The 21,487-nt window shown below is 32.0% G+C and overlaps 1 protein-coding gene across 3 annotated transcripts in view; it reads left to right on the plus strand.

The window, feature by feature from the left end:
- Nucleotides 1-21,487, plus strand: part of LOC139499018 (phosphatidylinositol 4-kinase beta-like) — a 140,408-nt gene continuing 118,921 nt past the window's right edge. Inside the window, exons 1-15 of one of the 3 annotated variants that reach the window (XR_011658077.1) lie at nucleotides 1-187; nucleotides 2,236-2,997; nucleotides 3,588-3,705; nucleotides 4,259-4,393; nucleotides 4,908-5,026; nucleotides 6,716-6,918; nucleotides 8,256-8,346; nucleotides 8,680-8,819; nucleotides 9,466-9,702; nucleotides 10,801-10,947; nucleotides 11,720-11,902; nucleotides 14,623-14,906; nucleotides 16,112-16,247; nucleotides 17,237-17,357; nucleotides 17,932-18,955. Coding sequence is in view for 2 of the 3 variants with exons in the window: in XM_071287676.1 (XP_071143777.1) it covers nucleotides 2,328-2,997; nucleotides 3,588-3,705; nucleotides 4,259-4,393; nucleotides 4,908-5,026; nucleotides 6,716-6,918; nucleotides 8,256-8,346; nucleotides 8,680-8,819; nucleotides 9,466-9,702; nucleotides 10,801-10,947; nucleotides 11,720-11,902; nucleotides 14,623-14,906; nucleotides 16,112-16,247; nucleotides 17,237-17,357; nucleotides 17,932-18,116 (2,769 nt within the window). In the remaining variant the exon portion in view is untranslated. Of the gene's footprint in view, nucleotides 188-2,235; nucleotides 2,998-3,587; nucleotides 3,706-4,258; nucleotides 4,394-4,907; nucleotides 5,027-6,715; nucleotides 6,919-8,255; nucleotides 8,347-8,679; nucleotides 8,820-9,465; nucleotides 9,703-10,800; nucleotides 10,948-11,719; nucleotides 11,903-14,622; nucleotides 14,907-16,111; nucleotides 16,248-17,236; nucleotides 17,358-17,931; nucleotides 20,241-21,487 lie in introns of those variants that run through there. The other 2 variants (XM_071287676.1, XM_071287677.1) reach the window with 2 other exon arrangements.

A 21,487-nucleotide genomic window follows, 5' to 3' on the forward strand; every position in this document is an offset into this window, starting at 1 on the left:
TCTTGCTCGATTCGATGTTCCGAATGTATTGACATCCAAGATGGCGAATGTTGACTGACAGCTGATAAAGAATTGACAAATAGAGATTACACGTTGAACTTTCACTTTGACATAATCTAGTGTGATACTAACGTTTGCAAATGGAAAGAATATATTTTTTTAATTTTGCTGTAACCGTATAGCAAAGGTTTGTATACTCCAAAATTCAATATAGTTGCCTTGGGAGAATGAATCACACCTCGAGCCCTTGTCATAATTTTTGTAATTTTGATTGATGTATTACATTTGTTGGATGGAAGTGAGAAAATATGGACACTTTCAACAAAAATTATTTTTTTAAAAACTTAACTGCAGTGTATATCTGTGCATGTTAATTCTTACCGCAAATTCACTTTCAGATCCAGAAATTTTCATATAAAGGGGGGGGGGCACTTACTGCCTATAAGTCTAAGTTAGCGATTGTGGTATCGGGTCTGTTCGCTCCCAATACACATTCGCACCTTACACTAGTCTTAATTGTGACGTTTTGAAAGGCTATTTATTTTTTTTTGTGACACCTTTGCTTGTACTGTAGGAAGGCATCACAGAAGAAAAAAAATATGTGTGGACGATGTGATCACCTGAAATCATGTGCTTTGTGTCCTGGTTATTCCTTGTTGTTGTGCTGTTACAAATAAAGTTTTAATATAAGTATTAATCAACAGAAATTAGGTTTAAAAATGACAACACATACATGACCTACATTGTAAAAGACAGGCGGTCACTTTAATTTATTGTTTAAAAGAAACTGGAAAAAAAACATAGTCAGAATCAGGGATCTCCATGGATGAAAATTGAACGATGGAGGAACTTTCACCATTACAAACCGTGTCTACGCTGTACAGTGTAGCGCGATCAGAAGTAATTTTATCCCTCCATACAAGGAATGGTGAACTTGCTAATTCATTGCTTATTTATTAAATGATATTTATTTGAATTTTCATTATAGAATTAGAAGTATCAATATTTTCATTTATTGCCGTTTTAAACCATTCAAATGCCAAGTCTTCATGGTCCCCCCCTTAGTCGAGAATGACCAAAAGCTGTCATGAAGGTCCCCATGTAGATTTCTTGTATTTTTGGTAATTGTTATGGGGTTTAAAAATCATACGATGTGGAGCTTATTTTTCATGGACACTGTCAAAATCAGAACCCATTACCGGTATGGCTGATTTGCAGCAACAACAAAACAATTTGTACGGGTTATGTAAAAGGTTAAAGAGATTTGTAAAGCAAACGTTGACAAATGAAAAGGTTTTTAATGACTTTATCTGGCAAATTGATGCTGTGCAACATGCATCTTTCGAGTCTGAATAGAAACCGTAAACGCGGATGTATCAATTTGATTGTAATATACGAAATGAATTCGGAATTACGATACGATATTTCTTTACAGGAAATATTTAAGTTTTTACTTTTAAACTTTTAAAGTAATTCTAAATTATCGTTACAGCAGTACTCGAGTTATTTGTGATGACATATATATATATATATATATATACTGTTTAGCGTCTTATTTTGTACTTCTTAAAAAAGGGGGATGCTGATTCCGTAAGTCAAATAAAGCACGTGTTCCACTTGTTAAACTGTTTTCTTTGTAACTGGATTATTAATTTATTTATTTAATCTAAATTATCATAATCATTTGCTGAAACTTAGTTGATTAATTCGACAAATGGATCGTCTATCCTCAAATAGTATTCTCCTGTCTGGTTTGTTGATCTACCTGTACACGCTCAGGTACAAGTGATTAGCGATCTTAATCCGGATATCCCTCAGGCGTTAAACTTAGAACTGTATTGGATTATAACATAAAAAGCCTAAGGGTTATGCAATTACATGCATTTGATTATAATTGGGAAAAAAATGGCGTCGGGCTACAAAAAACGATGAAGTTTTGAACGATGGCGGAAGACAATTTAACGATGGCGCAAGACATTTAACGATGGGGCGAGTCATTTGACGATGGCGCCAGACATTTGAACAATGGCGGGGCGCCATCGTTAAACAGGCCATGGAGATCCCTGCAGAATCATGAGCGGTGTTCTCCCAAGGGCCCTTTAGCATCATGGCAATGTGATGCTATAATCTTAAATGTGATGCTATCTGAAATGGTTTTCTTTCAGATTGTTTTATGGACAATGATGGATGTGACTTGATTACTAGACTATGATATTTTTTCCTTTCTTCTTTCAGATTATTTCTTCACTTCACATTTGTGTATCAAAATACAAGCATTTATAATGAGCACTAAACAGAATCATTAGAATAAGGCTAGATGATGTAAAATGGCTGAACCTATGAATGGGACAGTAGACCCAGTAAATAGGAGTTTGTTTTCTGTTTCTGGGCAGACAGACCACATACAAGTACACAAAGTTGTCAAAGGGGATCATCATGTACAACATAATGACAAAGAACAGCATGTTCTAAATGGAATACTTGATATTGAAGCATGTCGAAACAAAAATAAGGTGCCACCATGTGCCATGGAGAGAAGCATATCAACGTCTGCCATAGAGCATTCAAACAGCAAAGATTTGTACAAAGATGATGATAAAAATGAAATGAAGGCATTAAATACCAATGGAGTTCACACAATTAGTTGTCAACCTAAATCTCCGTTTTATGTCGGGGAACCAAGTACTCCTGATTCGAATTGTGTCTGCGAAAAAGATAGGTCACATGATAAAACAAAATCGAACAATAAATCTGATATGGAACTTAAAATTGAATCGTTATCCGTAGTAGGCAATACTGACCAAAATGATAACGTAAAAACTAATCTACCTCTATATGATATGTCTACTAAACCCCCACCTGGAAAACGTAATCGATCATCAATACAAGGGAAACAATCCTGGTTACTGAGATTATTTGAATCTAAATTGTTTGATATGTCAATAGCAATTTCTTATTTATTCAATTCTAAGGAGCCTGGTGTTCAGAGTTATCTTGGTGAGTATGTCATATACTGTATGATATAAATGTATATTTATATATATATATATGCGCACGTAAATAGACATGTAATACACAAAAAAGAAACCCTTTCAAGGTATACTGAATTGATATTTAGTTGTTTGCTTCCAATGGCACCAATTTTACACGCACAATGTTTGTAAAAAGGGTGTTTTTTTTTATAAGAAAATAAATTTTCAGTAACTTACTGCAAACAAAGTTTTGCTTTATCAACATTTTTAAACAAATGTTAGTAAATTGAGACTCAATTCTACATCTAAACATGATACACTACAGCTGCATTTTGTCATTTCTACCTGCCTTCAATGGAGATCTCACTCGTGTAATTGTATTCTCAAATCAAATCTAAGACAGATAAGAATTGAAAATAAAAATAGGGAATGTGTCAAATAGACAACGACCTGACCAAACAGAATAAGGCCACAAATAGGCCAGTCCAGTTTATGGGGTATGTTAAAGAAAAGACACATTTTGCTAAGGTATCATATTGTTCCATTCCTATGACACACAAAATCTCATTTCTTTTGGTGTGTTTAAACTTTATGTTTCGTATATATCATTTACAGGTAACAGAATGTTCAGTTTCAAAGATGAAGATGTAGATTTTTACCTGCCACAGTTGTTAAATATGTATATAAACATGCATGATGTAGCTGAAGCTGTTCATCCTTATATTATAAACAGGTTAGATTTAAAAGTGTTCTAATACTAGAACGAACAATGCCACTAGCTGAGCACTATCATTGAATTTATATAGTGATGACATTATAAATGCATATCTTCTCATGGCGTATTCAAGACTAGTGAAAGCTACATTTTCTTGGCTTACATATCTTAATTGTATCATACAAAGTTTAAAAAAAAAATGAAGAATACATACTTGTTCCGAATATAATATATGTATTGAACATTCTGTACACATTTCTGAAATTTGACGGATACTTTATTTCTCTTTTAACTTTTTCTAGTCTTGTCACAGCAATATTTTTCTCTGATTTTCTAATTTTCTTGATATATTTATTTAAGAGAAGATTCAAGTTTTAAATATTCACAACATATACATGATTTATATTCATGTAAATATTTTACCATTGAAAAATGAATTGCTCCAAAGTTAGTTTGTTCACTGTATATATGCTGCAGTTGTATCATTTGTTACCATCACAACAGCATCAAATTCCTTGAAATAACAAAATTGTTAAGATATAACAAATGGCAAACACTGTTTCTATTGTAGATGTCGACAAAGTATAGAGTGCTCTATTCGATCAGCTTGGTTACTTGGTGCATATTCTCTGGATGTTGTAAAACCATCGTGGAAAAACTCACAAGGAATTAAATTAAAAAATATGATCATGAGAGAGGAACTAAGGTAAGAATAAAACATCTCTTTATTTTTATTTACCATGTTTACCAGTAAGTTGATTTGAGTGGTTCAAATGCTGCACTCGAGAATACAATCTAAGACTTTTTGCCATTATGATTCTATGGACATCTCAATCTGAAATGTAAAAAGAATGAGATGAACTTGAACATTACACCTAAGATCAAAATAGATTTCATGAGTTTGTTACCTGTACCATATTCAACTGGAAAAATTACCGTAAACTTGGATTTTTTAGCTGAGTTGTTATTTTCTCAATTAAAATGATATTTCGTTTGGAATTGTATTCATGCATCAATAGTAAGTTTGCACTTCATGATAATATTACTGCTTTCTCATAATATGCCTCACCCTGTGATATTTTTTGACAGTTTACCACAAGAATATTTCCACAGTATTTGGTAATACATGTAATAACGCTTTGAAAATTCATTCAAAAGATTTGAAATGTTTTTGTTTTTGTTTGTTATTGATTGCCTTTACTGTAATTGGTTTATTTCAGGCCTCCAAAGCAATTTGGGAAATGTTCATCAAATATTCCTAGTCCTGTTATCAACCCAATGATGGCTATGTCACCTCCTAAAACAAAAACTCATCATAGGTCAAGGTCAGATGCTACAGGTAAATATTATATATGCAAATTCCAGAGTAAGAATTACATGAAACAGAGTTTAAGGTCATTTCCTTAAATTAAAATGTTTGTCATATTTAATACAGCTGTCTATAGAGAATAATGGGCACAAAGTACAGAATACAGGACAAAACTGTAAAAAATAGGCATACCTTATCTCAAAGCTATCTACCTTCAATGAGATTGTAGCCGAGAACCTACCTCTTGTTTTAAGAACCATAAAAAATCTATAAGTCTTTGAAACTTGTTGATATTTCATGACTAAATCTAATCTAAGGGCTATCACTCTTTGTTGTGATTGTTCTCAAGAAACAACCAATGTTTGAACTTCAAGATGTTTTTCAACTTCATCTTATTTCGGAGCCACATGTATTTCCCTTCCATGTGATTTTACCGGAGAATTCCAACCTCCCTCAAGAGTTTAAATTTGACAATATTTATGTATTGTGAATGTATTTTTGTTGAGCCTGCAACTTTTGTGCAGAAAGCTCGACATAGGAATAGTGATCAGGCGGCGGCTACAGCGGCGGCGTCAACGACGTTAGCTAACTTTTTTAAAGCTTTATATTTAAGAAGGTGGAAGACCTGGATGCTTCATACTTTGTATATGGATGCCTAATGTTACAAAGTTTCCGTCAGTCACATGTCCAATGTCCTTGACCTCATTTTATGGTTCAGTGACTACTTGAAAAAAAAGTTAAGATTTTTTGTAATGTTAAATTCTCTCTTATTATAAGTAATAGGATAACTATATTTGGTATGTGCGTACCTTGCAAGGTCCTCATGCCCGTCAGACAGTTTTCACTTGACCTCGACCTCATTTCATGGATCAGTGAACAAGGTTAAGTTTTGGTGGTCAAGTCCATATCTCAGATACTATAAGCATATAGTTTAGGTTTAGTATATTCGGTGTATGGAAGGACTGTTAAGGTGTACATGGTCCAACTGGTAGGTGTCATCTGACCTTGACCTCATTTTCATGGTTCAGTGGTTTTGTTAAGTTTTTGTGTTTTGGTCTGTTTTTCTTATACTGTATGCAATAGGACTGTTATATTTGGTGTATGGAATGATTGAAAGGTGTACATGTCTAGCTGCATGTGTCATCTGACCTTGACCTCATTTTCATGGTTCAGTGGTCAAAGTTAAGTTTTTGAGTTTTGGTCTTTTTATCTAATACTAATTGCCATAGGTCAACTATATTTGGTGTATGGAAATATTTTATGATCTATGTCAGTCGCACAGGTTTTATTTGACCTTGACCTCATTTTCACCATTCATTGCTCATTGTTAAGTTTTTTTGTTTTGGTCTGTTTTTCTTAAACTATAAGCTATAGGGCAACTATATTTGTTGTCTGGAAGAATTGTTAGCTGTGCATGCCTGCCTGGCATGGTTCATCTGACCTTGACCTCATTTTCATGGTTCATTGGTCAATGTTTAGTTTTCTTGGTTAAGTTTATGTGACAGTTGTAATAAAGCTTTATTTTTAGGACTATCAACATAATATCAATGATTAGTAAAGAAGGCGAGACATTTCAGCGTGTGCACTCTTGTTATTAGTAATATACATCAAGACATCACAGATTACCTCTAACATTGGTGATATAGCTATGGATATCTACTGAAAGCTCAAGAGTTTTAATTTTCTCATGTTAGTAAATTGTAAATGTTATTTTGGTAGGAATATACATCAAGACATCCCAGAGTACATCTAACATTGGAGATATAGCTATGGATTTGTCTGGAGACTTGACATCAGGCAGGGCCTTCGACAATGGATGCACCTGTCATCAAAGTTCTGTAGCTATCGTAAATGACCTGACAGGGAAAGAAACATTTTGTAATTGTGGTGTAAGTACAGTGAAAACATTCTGTAATTGTGGTGTAAGTACTGGGAAACCTGTCGAAACGGAATCCTGATAAACCAAATTTCAGATTAGACTGAACAATTTTCAGTCCCATAAAATTTCTCTATTAATTAACGTTATTTTAAGAAGAAAACAAAGAATGTGTGGTATCCATCCATGACACAAAATCAGTACATACACAGAAAAAAAACACAAAAAGACAAAGAAACAGCATTTTTTTATTGACATAAAATATATGAAAAACTGTATAAATTATCTTATTTTCTAAATTCTCTTCGTTCAAACGAACATAAATTATTTATGTACTAGACTATATAATTTCTATATACCTCAACCCAATCTTTTTCTTATCTCATTCATATATAAATAACTAAAACACTAGTTTTAGAACTTGTCAGGCACGATGACCATTCTCTTTTATCTAATACCAAATCATTACAATACATGTTTATCAAATGAACAACAAATTACAAATGTTTGTAATTTTGCAAATACAGTCCACATCACAGAATATATATACGTCCTCTGTTTAAATAAACTTAAAAAGGTTGTCTCAACAATCTACAAAAAACAAACAAAAAATGTTACAAAAGATACATTTAATACTGTTTTCGAATTTATATGTGCTTAAGTTTAACTAACAAAAACTACGTGTGTACATGCGAATGGTCAACGCCCTTATCGATAATTTCAATTCGAGTCCACCGTATTTAAATACACTCGGGTTCATAAAACCTGTTACAATTCTATTGTTATATTAATAGAATTATCATACGATAAAATTCTTCCGCCACGTACATAAATATATAAATACAATATCAAAACTCCCGTGTCACAATTCAAATAATGCGAGAATTCTTATGCAAATGAAAACAATGATCACAAAGTGAAAGTGAAATTGACAAGTCAGAGACTGATGATGCTACTAAGGTGAATTTGACAGTCGAGAAAATGAAAAGAAAGGTTAGAATAATAACTTTATGAATTTGGGGAACGACCACTTTATTAAATTTCTATTGAAATGAATAAGAAGATTCAAAAAACGGTCATGCAAAGTTTTTACGTTTTGTATTCATCAATTTTTTAATTTTTACAATCAGACAGAACGTTTACATGCAAGACATCGGACGTCACTATAGTCATCAACTGCGGGTCAAAACAGAAACCTGATTACACCGGCCAACTGTCCAAACCGGCCCTTTTCAATAGTCCCGTAGCCGGCGGGTTTATACAGGTTTTACTGTATGTGATAATGGATAAATAAAAAAAATAAAAACCTAAGAAAATGCCTGATTTCGTAACACATTAGAAAAATTGCCATGTTTATAGTATTTACTTCATTTTAAATTTCAGGCTCCAAGACTAAAACCAGAGTTTGAATTTGTTAATGCATTGATGGCCATTGGTCAAAAATTACAAATACTTCCAACCAAGGAACTGAGAAGTAAGTATACTTTATAACTATGGAACAAAAGTTAAATTGAATTCACAGGTGTTACATATAAATATAGGATATGCATTTTTTCCTGCTGACTCAAATAATTTATACCATTGTTTGATTTGGAGCTACTGTGTTTAGAGACCTCTTATGTCGGAATATCATTACTATAATACTCATCTTAATTCATATGTTGTGTCTGTTATTGTTCATTATTTTAAAACTGGTTAGAAGGTTTCTCATGGATGAATTTAAGAATTAACACTTATCAGCTGAATTCATAACTATGTATGAAAGTATCTAAAAATATACTCACAGAAAACCTTGTTTTATTTTTAGCCTCCAGATTAATAGCAGAATTAGCCATGTTGAATTTAAATCTTCCAGCAAGAGTGTGGCTGCCTACTGCAGAGAATATGAACCATCATATAGTCAGAATACCTCATACACAGGCTATTGTCCTCAACTCTAAGGAAAAGGTAACAAATAATTCATGTTGGATAAAAAAATAATTGTGTCTAGACCTAGTGATTTAATAAACACCTTGGCACATTTTCGTTACAGAACATCTGGATCAAAGGTTGTGTCCAAGGTTATTTTAAAGATTTAGGTAAAAAAAAAAGGCTCAAAACCATCATGTTGCAACAACATTTACAAAAAGTGCTGACTTTGCAATTGGAGCCCATAATAAACTATGAAGATATATATTTTACTTATATTTAGCATTAATGCTTTTGAAACAGATTCATTTTAAAAGCAATTTGTGGACTTTTTGATTTCTATTGTTAAATTGAATTAAAAGGCCATAGTGAATCTTTCATAAATAATGGCAAATTTTTAAAATAAATTTCAAGACATCGTTTTTCACACCATGAACCATATTGTAAAAATAACTGAGATAATTTACAGCTAAAATAAAAGTAATATATCCCACGAGACACAGTTCTAAAGGGTATAATGTTTTTGATCCACAGTAATTTTAATCATTTGACTTTTTGTAGGAATTATAAGTCTTTGAACTGAGGAATCTTTTGAAATGTTGTTTGCCCAGTGACAGTTGTGGTGTGTGGGCTTTTTGATTGTGCTCTTACAGGTTCTTAATCATAATAATCTTTACATTAACAGGCACCATACCTTCTGTATGTTGAAGTCTTAGAAGTAGAACATCTCCACACGAGTCATGTTCCGGGAAAGATACTTGAAAATACCATACGATTTACACGATCAGAAGAAGATCTGCCATCCCTGGTTACCAGGACAACAGGGTCACCCCATCCTGAGTTCAGCGTGTTTGGTAACTTTGTGCACTGTGACCTTGATGATGCTGAGTGTTGGTCACAGGAAGACGATGAAATCATTCAGGTAAAGTTAGGAAAAGACGCCAATATAAAAAAAATGAATTGTATGTAACTTGCAGATTTTTATGCCCTCGCTGTAGTGGAGGGGCATTAAGTTTTACCCTTGTCAGTCTGTACGTACGTAAGTCTAGATGTCCAAAAGTTGGTATATATCCTCTAACTTTAGTATGCCTCTAACAAATGTTCTGAAAATTATACACAATGTTTATTACCACAAAACACAGGTCAAGTTGGAATTTTGGTGGAGTCACTTCAACTGTTCTACAGTTATGCCCCTTTACAAATTACAAATGGAAAAATAGCTGAATATTTTAAAACTCTTTTAAGGAGGCTCAAGGGTATAAAAATTTCAGAAAAAAAATAAACATTTATTTTTCATTACAAATTTGATTAATTACCTTTATTAGTTGTTACTTTATCATATGGTACAAAAATCATTTTAAAAATTAAATTAGTGTTGGCCCCAGATGATTTTTTAAATGTATATATCATTGAAAAAGCTCCAAATTATCTCCCTTTGGTGCAAAAATGCCATTTTTTGGCTCTAAAATTGAAATATTTTTATTAACTGATCAATGACCTATATTTTTCATTTTAATACAAATAAGATGTACTTAAACTAAACTATTGTAAAATTTGAGTGATTTCTGTAAAAAAAATTTATTTCGATATTACCTCTATTTCTCCTATTAGTTCAACAGAAAAAAAGTACCTTTACACAAATGTATGCTTCTTTCTAGCAGTGAGCATAAAAGTATAAGATAAAGTTCGTTTATAGAAAAATATAGCAAATTCCTATATTAAAAAAAAAAATGATTTAGACCCGCGAGCCCCCTTATTATAGGAAGGTGTCTGGATTTTTATTTTTTTTTCCAAATTTGACTTAAAATTCAATCATCATCAATAAGATAGGCAAGACATTCTAAAGCAGACATTCATGTATAATTTATCAAAATGTGCAAAGCCTTGGTAAATATTTGTACAGAATTGTTCAAAATCACCAAAAATTTTCACACTCATAACATTACTACATATTAATAAGCTGGGGCATCTGAGCCCCCACATTCTTTTATTTACGATAAAAACTATGACCTGTTTTCAGATGCATTCCAGATCCAGTGACACCATATCTCAGTTCTCTGTAGACAGTACCACCAGTGGTGACAGTAAAGATCCTGTTTATATAGGGGCCGGAGATATCAGACGGAGGCTGTCAGAAAATATCTCAGCTCCTAAGGGAAAATTTGAGGTAGGTTGTGGAAACATTTACACTCCTTTGAATTTTAATTGCCACAATTTTTGTTTTTGCACAAACGGAAAAAATGGTGAACGCCAGCAGAAACTCTCAGTGATATTGTTGGCTTTTTCCAAAACTACCTCTACCCTTTTTTATTGGGAAAATATGCGTCATTTTCATCAACTTGGGAAATTTAAAATAAACCATGAATTTGACTGAAACTTCAATTTACAGACCCATTTTCAAGAGTCAAACCCTGCTTTAAAATAAGACCCCATTTTGTCAGTGATGATACATAAATAGACCCTCAAGTGTGCACATATAGTCATTTTAGGCAAGAAAATTGTTTAAATGAGTGTTTTTCAGTTTGTATTCAAGCACAATTACTATTGAGACTGCATTGTTTGGGAAAAAAGTTATCTTTTTGGGAATGATTTTAAGCCATTTTTTTTCAAATTGGGATTCTTCTCCAGGGAAGCCTTTATCTCCACTAATTTAAGGCAAACAATATCACTGACTCTGAATATATGCAGGTGTAATACCACTAAATCAAAGTACGTCACATCTGGTTGAATACGAGAAAGGGTCGAAAAAAAATGTATAATAATAGGGGATAATCAATGGTGGTATTACACCTATAGACTATTACAGGTCACTATTGGGCCTTCAACAATGTGAAAAATTATATTTGTGTTGTTTGATTGCTGCCTCAATGATGTTTATGCCACATCTCCTTTAATTCATGTCATGTGTTCCCAAATTCAACATCAACTTTCTTTAAAAGAGAGATCCGGAGGATCCTTCAGCAGCGGCATTAAAAGAACCATATGAAGACAAGGAACAAAGAATAAAGGACAATTCACCGTATGGTCACTACCCTAACTGGAAACTGTTCTCTGTCATCATAAAATGTGGTGATGATTTAAGACAAGAACTTCTAGTCTATCAAGTACTGTCTCAGCTAAAGGTAAACATAGCATTCATTAGTAAAAAAGGGGGGGGGGAGTTAGGAGGGGTTTCATAAAATGTGGAGATGATTTAAGACAAGAACTTCTAGTCTATCAAGTACTGTCTCAGCTAAAGGTAAACATAGCATTCATTGGTAAAGGGGGAGGGGGGGCGTGTTAGGAGGGGTTTCATAAAATGTGGAGATGATTTAAGACAAGCAAGTACTGTCTCAGCTAAAGGTAAACATAGCATTCATTAGTAAAAGGGGGAGGGGGGAGTTAGGAGGGGTTTCATAAAATGTGGAGATGATTTAAGACAAGCAAGTACTGTCTCAGCTAAAGGTAAACATAGCATTCATTGGTAAAAAAGGGGGGAGGGGGGAGTTAGGAGGAGTTTCATAAAATGTGGAGATGATTTAAGACTAGAACTTCTAGTCTATCAAGTACTGTCTCAGCTAAAGGTAAACATAGCATTCATTGGTAAAGGGGGGGGGGGGTCCTTGGAAAATAGAAAAAAACTGAATTTCTGATTAAATAAAGCAACCTATAGATTTTTTTTTTTATTAATTCCTGAGTCCTGTTTTTTAGTGTAAATCCTGAATTACCAAAGAATTGATAACCCAATTCCAATGCCCTATTCACACTGTATATACATGTACACATTATGGTTTTCTGTCATTCAGTTCATATTTCTTTAACAAAATTTATTGTTTATTTTTCACCCCACCTTTTGGTAACATGAACTTTATGATGCAATAGTAGGGGAATATGAGACAAAAGCCACACAATTTGTATTTGATAGATACAATATTTTGGGGGGAATATGTTTGTTTTTTGAAAAAGCTAAAAATACATTACTGTGGATTCATCTATTGTCATGGATACCATTTTTCTCGGATTTAGGAAATAGTGTTTTATTTTGGTATATATTTGATTTAATGGTCCTGGCAAATTCTGCATTCAGGTTCAAATTTTAAGAGAATATGGTAAAACTAAACCCATTAAATCCATGGAAATAGGTATGCAAAAAATAATAATGAATCAAATTATAAGTCTAAAATAAGTTTTCGGAACTTAATTCTCAGAAAAACGTGATTTTAACAAATATTTTATTTCTTTACATGACATATGGGTTTAAAAGCAAACAACTTAAGACTCAGAAAAACTTGATTAAAACAAATATTTTATATCTTTTCAGCACATATGGGGCAAAGAGCAAACTTTAGGCTAAAAACTTAATTAAATAATATTTTATATCTTTTCAGCACATATGGGGCAAAGAGCAAACTTTAGTCTAAAAAAAACTTGATTTAAACAAATATTTTATATCTTTTCAGCACATATGGGGCAAAGAGCAAACTTTAGTCTAAAAAAAACTTGATTTAAACAAATATTTTATATCTTTTCAGCACATGTGGGCTTAAGAACAAACTTTAGGCTAAAAAACTTAATTTAAACAAATATTTTATATATTTTCAGCACATATGGGGCAAAGAGCAAACTTTAGTCTAAAAAAACTTGATTTAAACAAATATTTTATATCTTTTCAGCACATATGGGGCAAAGAGCAAACTTTAGGCTAAAAACTTAATTAAATAATATTTTATATCTTTTCAGCACATATAGGGCAAAGAGCAAACTTTAGTCTAAAAAAAACTTGATTTAAACAAATATTTTATATCTTTTCAGCACATATGGGGCAAAGAGCAAACATTAGTCTAAAAAAACATGATTTAAACAAATATTTTATATCTTTTCAGCACATATCGGGCAAAGAACAAACTTTAGACTAAAAAACTTGATTAAAACAAATATTTTATATCTTTTCAGCACATATGGGGCAAAGAGCAAACTTTAGTCTAAAAAAACTTGATTTAAACAAATATTTTATATCTTTTCAGCACATATGGGGCAAAGAGCAAACTTTAGGCTAAAAACTTAATTAAATAATATTTTATATCTTTTCAGCACATATAGGGCAAAGAGCAAACTTTAGTCTAAAAAAAACTTGATTTAAACAAATATTTTATATCTTTTCAGCACATATGGGGCAAAGAGCAAACATTAGTCTAAAAAAACTTGATTTAAACAAATATTTTATATCTTTTCAGCACATATGGGGAAAAGAACAAACTTTAGACCAAAAAACTTGATTAAAACAAATATTTTATATCTTTTCAGCACATATGGGGCAAAGAGCAAACTTTAGGCTAAAAACTTAATTAAATAATATTTTATATCTTTTCAGCACATATAGGGCAAAGAGCAAACTTTAGTCTAAAAAAAACTTGATTTAAACAAATATTTTATATCTTTTCAGCACATATGGGGCAAAGAGCAAACTTTAGGCTAAAAACTTAATTAAATAATATTTTATATCTTTTCAGCACATATAGGGCAAAGAGCAAACTTTAGTCTAAAAAAAACTTGATTTAAACAAATATTTTATATCTTTTCAGCACATATGGGGCAAAGAGCAAACATTAGTCTAAAAAAACTTGATTTAAACAAATATTTTATATCTTTTCAGCACATATGGGGAAAAGAACAAACTTTAGACCAAAAAACTTGATTAAAACAAATATTTTATATCTTTTCAGCACATATGGGGCAAAGAGCAAACTTTAGTCCAAAAAAACTTGATTTAAACAAATATTTTATATCTTTTCAGCACATGTGGGCTTAAGAACAAACTTTAGGCTAAAAACTTAATTTAAACAAATATTTTATATATTTTCAGCACATATGGGCTGAAGAGCATTGCCCATTGTGGATAAGACCTTACCAAATAGTGGTGACAGCTAAAGACAGCGGCATGATTGAACCCGTTCTAAATGCAGTGTCTCTTCACCAGATAAAGAAACATAGCTCCAAAACAAATAAAAATACAGGACAGTTATTAGAATATTTTATAAATGAATTTGGACCACAAAATAGTGAAGAGTTTCTCACTGCCCAGAAAAATTTTGTACAAAGTTGTGCTGGATATTGTTTGGTTTGTTACTTACTTCAAATCAAAGACAGGTAAGAATACTGTAAAAATGCAGAAATTTTTAACCCTTTCCTCCATTGATTTTTTTTTTTTGCATACTTGATTCGCATAGGATTTTTTTAATAAAATACTAAAAATATGCTTTAAAGTATAAAGACATTGTGAAAAACAACTATTTCATCAAATAAATTTAAGTCGGATATTCCTATGATATTCCTTTTCATATTGGATACAAATTTTATCAAGTCTATTGCAGACACTTTGTAGTCAAAGTGTGTCAACTGAGGTTTTACACAGGCGTCAAAAGGCGTCATTATGGAGTAAAGGGGGTGGCGTCAAAAGGCGTCATTATGGAGTAAAGGGGGTGGCGTCAAAAGGCGTCATTATGGAGGAAAGGGTTAAGTGTATTTATTAATGTGATTGCCTTTTTCAGAATCTAAATGACTATGGATAATCTCAGTGTTCGTACACCAAAATGAAAAATTATGTTACATCATTGATTGACCTTCCATTGTTTTAATATTTTAAAGCAATCACAACATTTTTATGTACGCTTTTGAAAATATTACCCAGAACGCATTAGATTCTAAAATGGTGAATTGTTGAACAACAGAAAAAAATAAAAGATTTTTTTATTGCAACAACAGAAAATTGGAATCCAAATAATGCTTACAAATTTAGATTGAGAATATTTATTTTAGTGAAACTAATACTGTCACAATTTTAAGTTTGCCTCAACCAAATGTTATGAAACTTACACGCAATGCTTATTAACACAAAACACAGATAAATTATGAATTTTTGTGGCATCACTATTACCATTCTAGAGTTATGCCCCTTTACAAATAGAAAAATTCTGAAATTTGTTTCTTTTCTCTCACTTTAGTTCCCTCCAACCAAATGTTATGAAACTTGGACATAAAGTATTTTACAAAAAATCAAAGATTAAATTTAAAGTTACATGTGAGTGGTGTCATTCTAGAGTTATCTTTTAGGGGCTTTTGTGAAGCAGTGGTGTCACTTTTACCATTCTAGAGTTATTTTTTAGGGGCTCTTGTGAAGCAGTGGTGTCACTTTTACCATTCTAGAGTTATCTTTTAGGGGCTCTTGTGAAGCAGTGGTGTCACTTTTACCATTCTAGAGTTATTTTTAGGGGCTGTTGTGAAGCTTTTGCAATCATATCACATTTTCTGTAAAACGAAAACATTCAATTAAAAAACGAACATCTTTTTTTCAGACACAATGGTAACATATTGCTGGATTCTGAAGGACACATCATACATATAGACTTTGGGTTTATTTTGTCTACGTCTCCTGGCAAAAACCTTGGATTTGAAAACTCACCATTCAAATTAACACATGAATTTGTAGAGGTAAGACAAATAGACAACGGTCTCAACCTATAAATTTTGGTACAAAAAACACCCCCATTCATATTTTATTTTATACGAGATAAACCTAGAATTTAAAAGTTCCAAGATGTTTGAATTTTCTTTTAATAGGCTTATAATAATATGTAGACTTTTGCAAAAACACAAAATCAAATACGGTACCCTAAAAAATGCAATTTTCATCAACCTTCGAAAATTGGTATCCAATAAAAATAAATTCACCAATCAAATTAACACATGAATTTGTAGAGATAAGAGTAATGCACAGTGGTCTCAACCTTCAAGTTTGGATACAGATGTTCGATAGGGGTTGGTAAAAACATCCCATTCATATATTGATATCCCTACTCATTTATATATCTGGTTGATACTAGATTAAGCAGTGTTTAAGACTCCTGCAAATAATATAAAAATAAGAAGATGTGGTAGGATTGTCAATGAGACAACTCTCCACAAGAGACCAAATGACACAGAAGTTAACATCAACAGATCGCCCTATGGCCTTCAGCAATGAGCAAAGCCCATACCACACAGCTATAAAAGGCCCCAAAACGTCAAATATAAAACAATTAAAACGACAAAACTGACAGCCAAATTTATGTACAAAATAATGAATGAAAAACAAATAAGATACAAGTCTATTGGTATTTTTGGCACATTTTTTGGGGGCATTTTTGTGTTTGAAAGGGACAATAAAAATTTGCACTGTTCACCTTCATTGTAAGCGTTTTACAGCTTTGTATCACACATATAAATGAACTGTGAAATTTTTGTGTAGGACTAATTTTGTGCTAAATAAAGACAGCTTACATTGCAATAACCAGACATGAGAAAAAAATGATCCAATTTATATATTTACTTTTACAAATTGTGTCTTGGATTGAGAGTTGCCTCATTGGCACTCAAATCACATCTTTTTATATCTATTTATAAAACTTATATCTATTTATGAAACTTAAATCTAATTATAGGTAATGGGAGGACAAGGAAGTGATATGTTTGAATATTTCAAAATCTTGATCCTTCAAGGTTTGGTCACGTCAAGGAAACATATGGATAAACTAATCTCAATTGTAGAGATTATGCAATCAGGTTAGTGGAATTTTTTCCATTGAAATGGTTAGAAAATATGAGAGTTTCCAATTTTCTTTTTATGAGCACCTGAAGTAAATCTGGGAGTACTTGATGGCAATGCGTCATAGGACATTGTGGCATGAGGGTATTTCAAAGAAATGTGCATGTTTTTTTCAAGAAAATATATAAGTTTGGAGATAGTCATGATAGTGTACATCTTTACATGTGCACATTTTAGGTTTTTTTCCTGAATGTGAAATTTACGTATTAGAGTTTGATTTTGAAAAGAATGAAAAAAGAATGGGGGAAATGCTTTATGAGTTTGTTTCTTTTTTTTTGCCGAATACTTAAACAGTTAGAACTATTCTTTTAACAGTCATATCAGTTTTCAGTATACATGTATAACCAATTGTTGTCTTTGATTATGTAGGGGGGAGGGGGATGATTTAAAAGAGAGTACATTTTAAAATTAATATGAGTGTCAAATTTGAATAGAATGAAAAGAGAACAAAAGCTTTATGAATTATTTTGAAGAAGTATTAAGTCTATTTATTTCTGCATTATACTAATATAAGAACTATTCTTTTAACAGGTTCAGAACTGCCATGTTTCAGTAAAGGTGTCAGCACGGTACAAGCTCTAAAGTTACGATTCCACATGAACATGACAGAAGAACAGCTCCAGTTATTGGTGGAGAATTTGGTCGAGCAGAGTCTCAATTCCTTAACCACAAAAATATATGACAGTTTTCAATATATAACCAATGGCATTCTGTGATTTTTTTTTCTGCGGAAGAATGTCAACATTTATTGGAAATTACATTACAATTGTTTACGTTGACTTTGAGCGTAAAGGAGAGGTGTATTTCAAAAATCATATGATGTCTGCATAAAAGAATTGATAGATATGTGGAAAGGTTTTAACTATTATGTCTTTCAAATTTTATGAATATTCATGAGGATTGTATGGTCATTAAATGGCATTAGTTTAATTTATCTTCAAAAGTACACACTGTTCTATGATAGGGGAATTATGGGCTAACAAACAGCTCTGCTATATTTTAATATGATTATCCCAGAGGGAGCCAGTATTCCAGTTGTAGTCATTAGTTGCTGTTTCAGAATCTAATGCATTCTGGGTAATATTTTCAAAAGTGTGCACTGAAACGTTTTGATTGGTTAAAATGTCATAAACCAATAAACCAAGTGACGTTATTTTCATTATGGGGTACGAACAATAAAATTACCCATGATTCTTTAGATTCTGAAACGGCCAATTGGTTTTCCTATATTTTTTTTAGTTTAAATGACCGTTTGTTTTCAGTTTAAAATTTTTGCACATTTTTTCATTTGGGATTTAGAACTTTGCAGCACAGGTTTTATTTATTGTTGAAGGCCATACTGTGAACTGTAGTTTTTTAGTTGTCTCATTTGCAATCATTAACATCTCTGTATTTGTCATATAAATTTGAAATGATTTGGAAGGAGTCTGTGTATGCAAGAACCAAGTAAATATTTGTTGATCTAAAAACCATTTGAAACAATTGACTCATCGATGACATCATAATTATATTTAGCCTGAATTTTTGGATCCTAAAACTATTATTTCATTTTTTTGTTAAAGAATATAAATTTTCATTTATTATTTAGTTAAAAATATGGTCCAACTAAGGCCTAATTGTACCCTGTCCTTTTTTGTTGTGCATATGCATTTTGATGTCTTTCATAACTTAATGAATGTATTTTGTAAATATATTCTCACCCTTTTATTTGTATTAAATTTTATTGTGTATTGTATGTCATCTATTATTCATTGAACATTTGGACTGTAATTTAAAACTATTGCAGCTCCATATTTTTTTCTTAAATATTACTCTTTGATTTAAATGCAGCTCTAGTCAATGATTAGATATAGAAATATTTTATTTTGACAAATGAAGTGTACATGTATTTAATTTTCACACAAATTAGTCAATATAATAGCAGAAAAAAGTTATGATCTTTATTATATGGGACCCTGTACTGTTTTGCTGTTTTGTTCTGAGGGACGGTTAATTTTAAGTGTTAGGTTTAAGGATGCTCGCTTGTCAAGTTTTTGAATTTTTGTCAGATTTTCGGAATCCTCTGTTTTTATCCATTTAAATGCCTTAAAAATTTTGACCATTGGCCCCCTTTTTTTCTATTTATAAATCTTTTACATGTATAGTGATAAGCCATCTGTAAAAGTCTTATAAAATTTTAATTATTTTTATGCCCCACCTACGATAGTAGAGGGGCATTATGTTTTCTGGTCTGTGCCTCCGTTCGTTCGTCCGTCTGTGCGTCCGTTCGCTTTAGGTTAAAGTTTTTGGTCAAGGTAGTTTTTGAAGAAGTTGAAGTCCAATCAACTTGAAACTTAGTACACATGTTCCCCATGATATGATCTTTCTAATTTTAATGCCAAATTATAGTTTTGACCCCAATTTCATGGTCCACTGAACATAGAAAATGATAGTGCGAGTGGGGCATCCGTGTACTATGGACACATTCTTGTTTAATAGTTTTTTACTTATCAATGATAAAGCTATGAAAAGTTAAGAAAGAACAACTAAGAAAGGAGTTAAAGAGAATAATAGTATTGCTAAGTCTGTATGGGTTCTTTGAAAGTGGGGGAGGATGAAGTTGGCCTTTGGCTAACACACTTGGCTTTATATATTGTTATATAGCTGGGTGTCTTGCTTTTGGCTGTACACTATATAAGAAAATTTAAAAGTCATCTGACAACAAGCTTCTAGTAGAAGTCTAAATTTCTTTATTTTTTTGTCTTTGCCTGTAAAAAGCTTTGATGATAATATTTGTATTTTGAATATTCTTGTATGTTTTATAATAATAAAAATTTGTAAAAATTGTTCACTTTATAAAAGTTATAAACATTCTATTAATACTGTATGTTTATTTCCCCAAACTTGTACCCATAATTTGACTCTAAAATTATCATTTAAGAACTTTTTTTTCTTTTTTGCACACTGGAGTACACATCCAGGGCTTCTACCATCTTTAAGTGTTTTGTGGTCTGTATTTTCAGCTTTTTAATTTTGGTAATGGTGTTTTCTGTCTTTTTTTTTAACTTACTAATTTTGTTTGCCCTGTTGCTTTTTCCTTACATGTTCTTTTTTCATATTGCTAATTAATATTTCCTGAATTTACCTGTTCAGATGCTTATGGAAATTTGCCAACTTTTTCATACCAAAAGTTATACAAAAACTTAAGTTAGTAATTTAAGTATTATATTTTAGAAATATACTAAGCCTCTAAGTCATAATTCATTGAGGGAACAGTCCATATTGTTAAAATTTAGTTGTTGTAGTAGATATTCACCATACTGTAAATTTTTAAAGAAAACTTACAGTGAAAAACATCCAATCTTCATATGGCAACATGTTCAAGATTTATAGTTTGTGTTAGTTTAAACATTTTTATTTATAGTGGATTGGGAAACAAGTTTTGCAATTTATATTAATCCCTTTCCACTTTGCGGGTGCGAATGCTGCCTTGAAATCTACAAGGGTGTCTTTAACGTGCAAGAGATATGGCTCTCTCTTAACACAGGTCAGCCATTTATCGTCCCCTTCCTACGGACTATCATCTTTTTCTCAAGACCATCTCGCAAATGGTGTCAAGGGAGGGCCGAAAATTCAGTCCCTGAAATTTTCATCCCAGACTGGAATCGAACCAGTTTGTTTTGGAGATATATTTCTTTACTATGAAAGATTTAAATAAAAAAGTTACAACAAAACCTATGTGAAAATATCAGATCTCCTTAAACAAAGCAGCTTAGATAATTCAAATGATTCAAAATATTAATTCAAAAACAACTTGCTTTACAAAATATAATTAATTCACTTGTAACTGAAAGATGTCATATTAATCAGGGGCGGATCCAGCCATTTTAAAAAGGGGGTTCCCAACCCAGGACAAAGGGGACGTTCAAAAAACATGTCCCCATTTAAATGCATTGATCGTCCCAAAAAAAAAGGGTTTTCAACCCCCAGAACCCCCCCCCTGGATCTGCCACTGTTAATATTCATAATCCTTGTAAAACTTTTTTATAGGATTTAATTGTAGTGCCATGTAGCGGTTGTATTAGGCATGTTTTCAAGGTGTATTGAC

The sequence above is a fragment of the Mytilus edulis genome, chromosome 12, assembly GCF_963676685.1.
Source record: "Mytilus edulis chromosome 12, xbMytEdul2.2, whole genome shotgun sequence".
NCBI classification, from domain to species: Eukaryota; Metazoa; Mollusca; class Bivalvia; order Mytilida; family Mytilidae; genus Mytilus; species Mytilus edulis.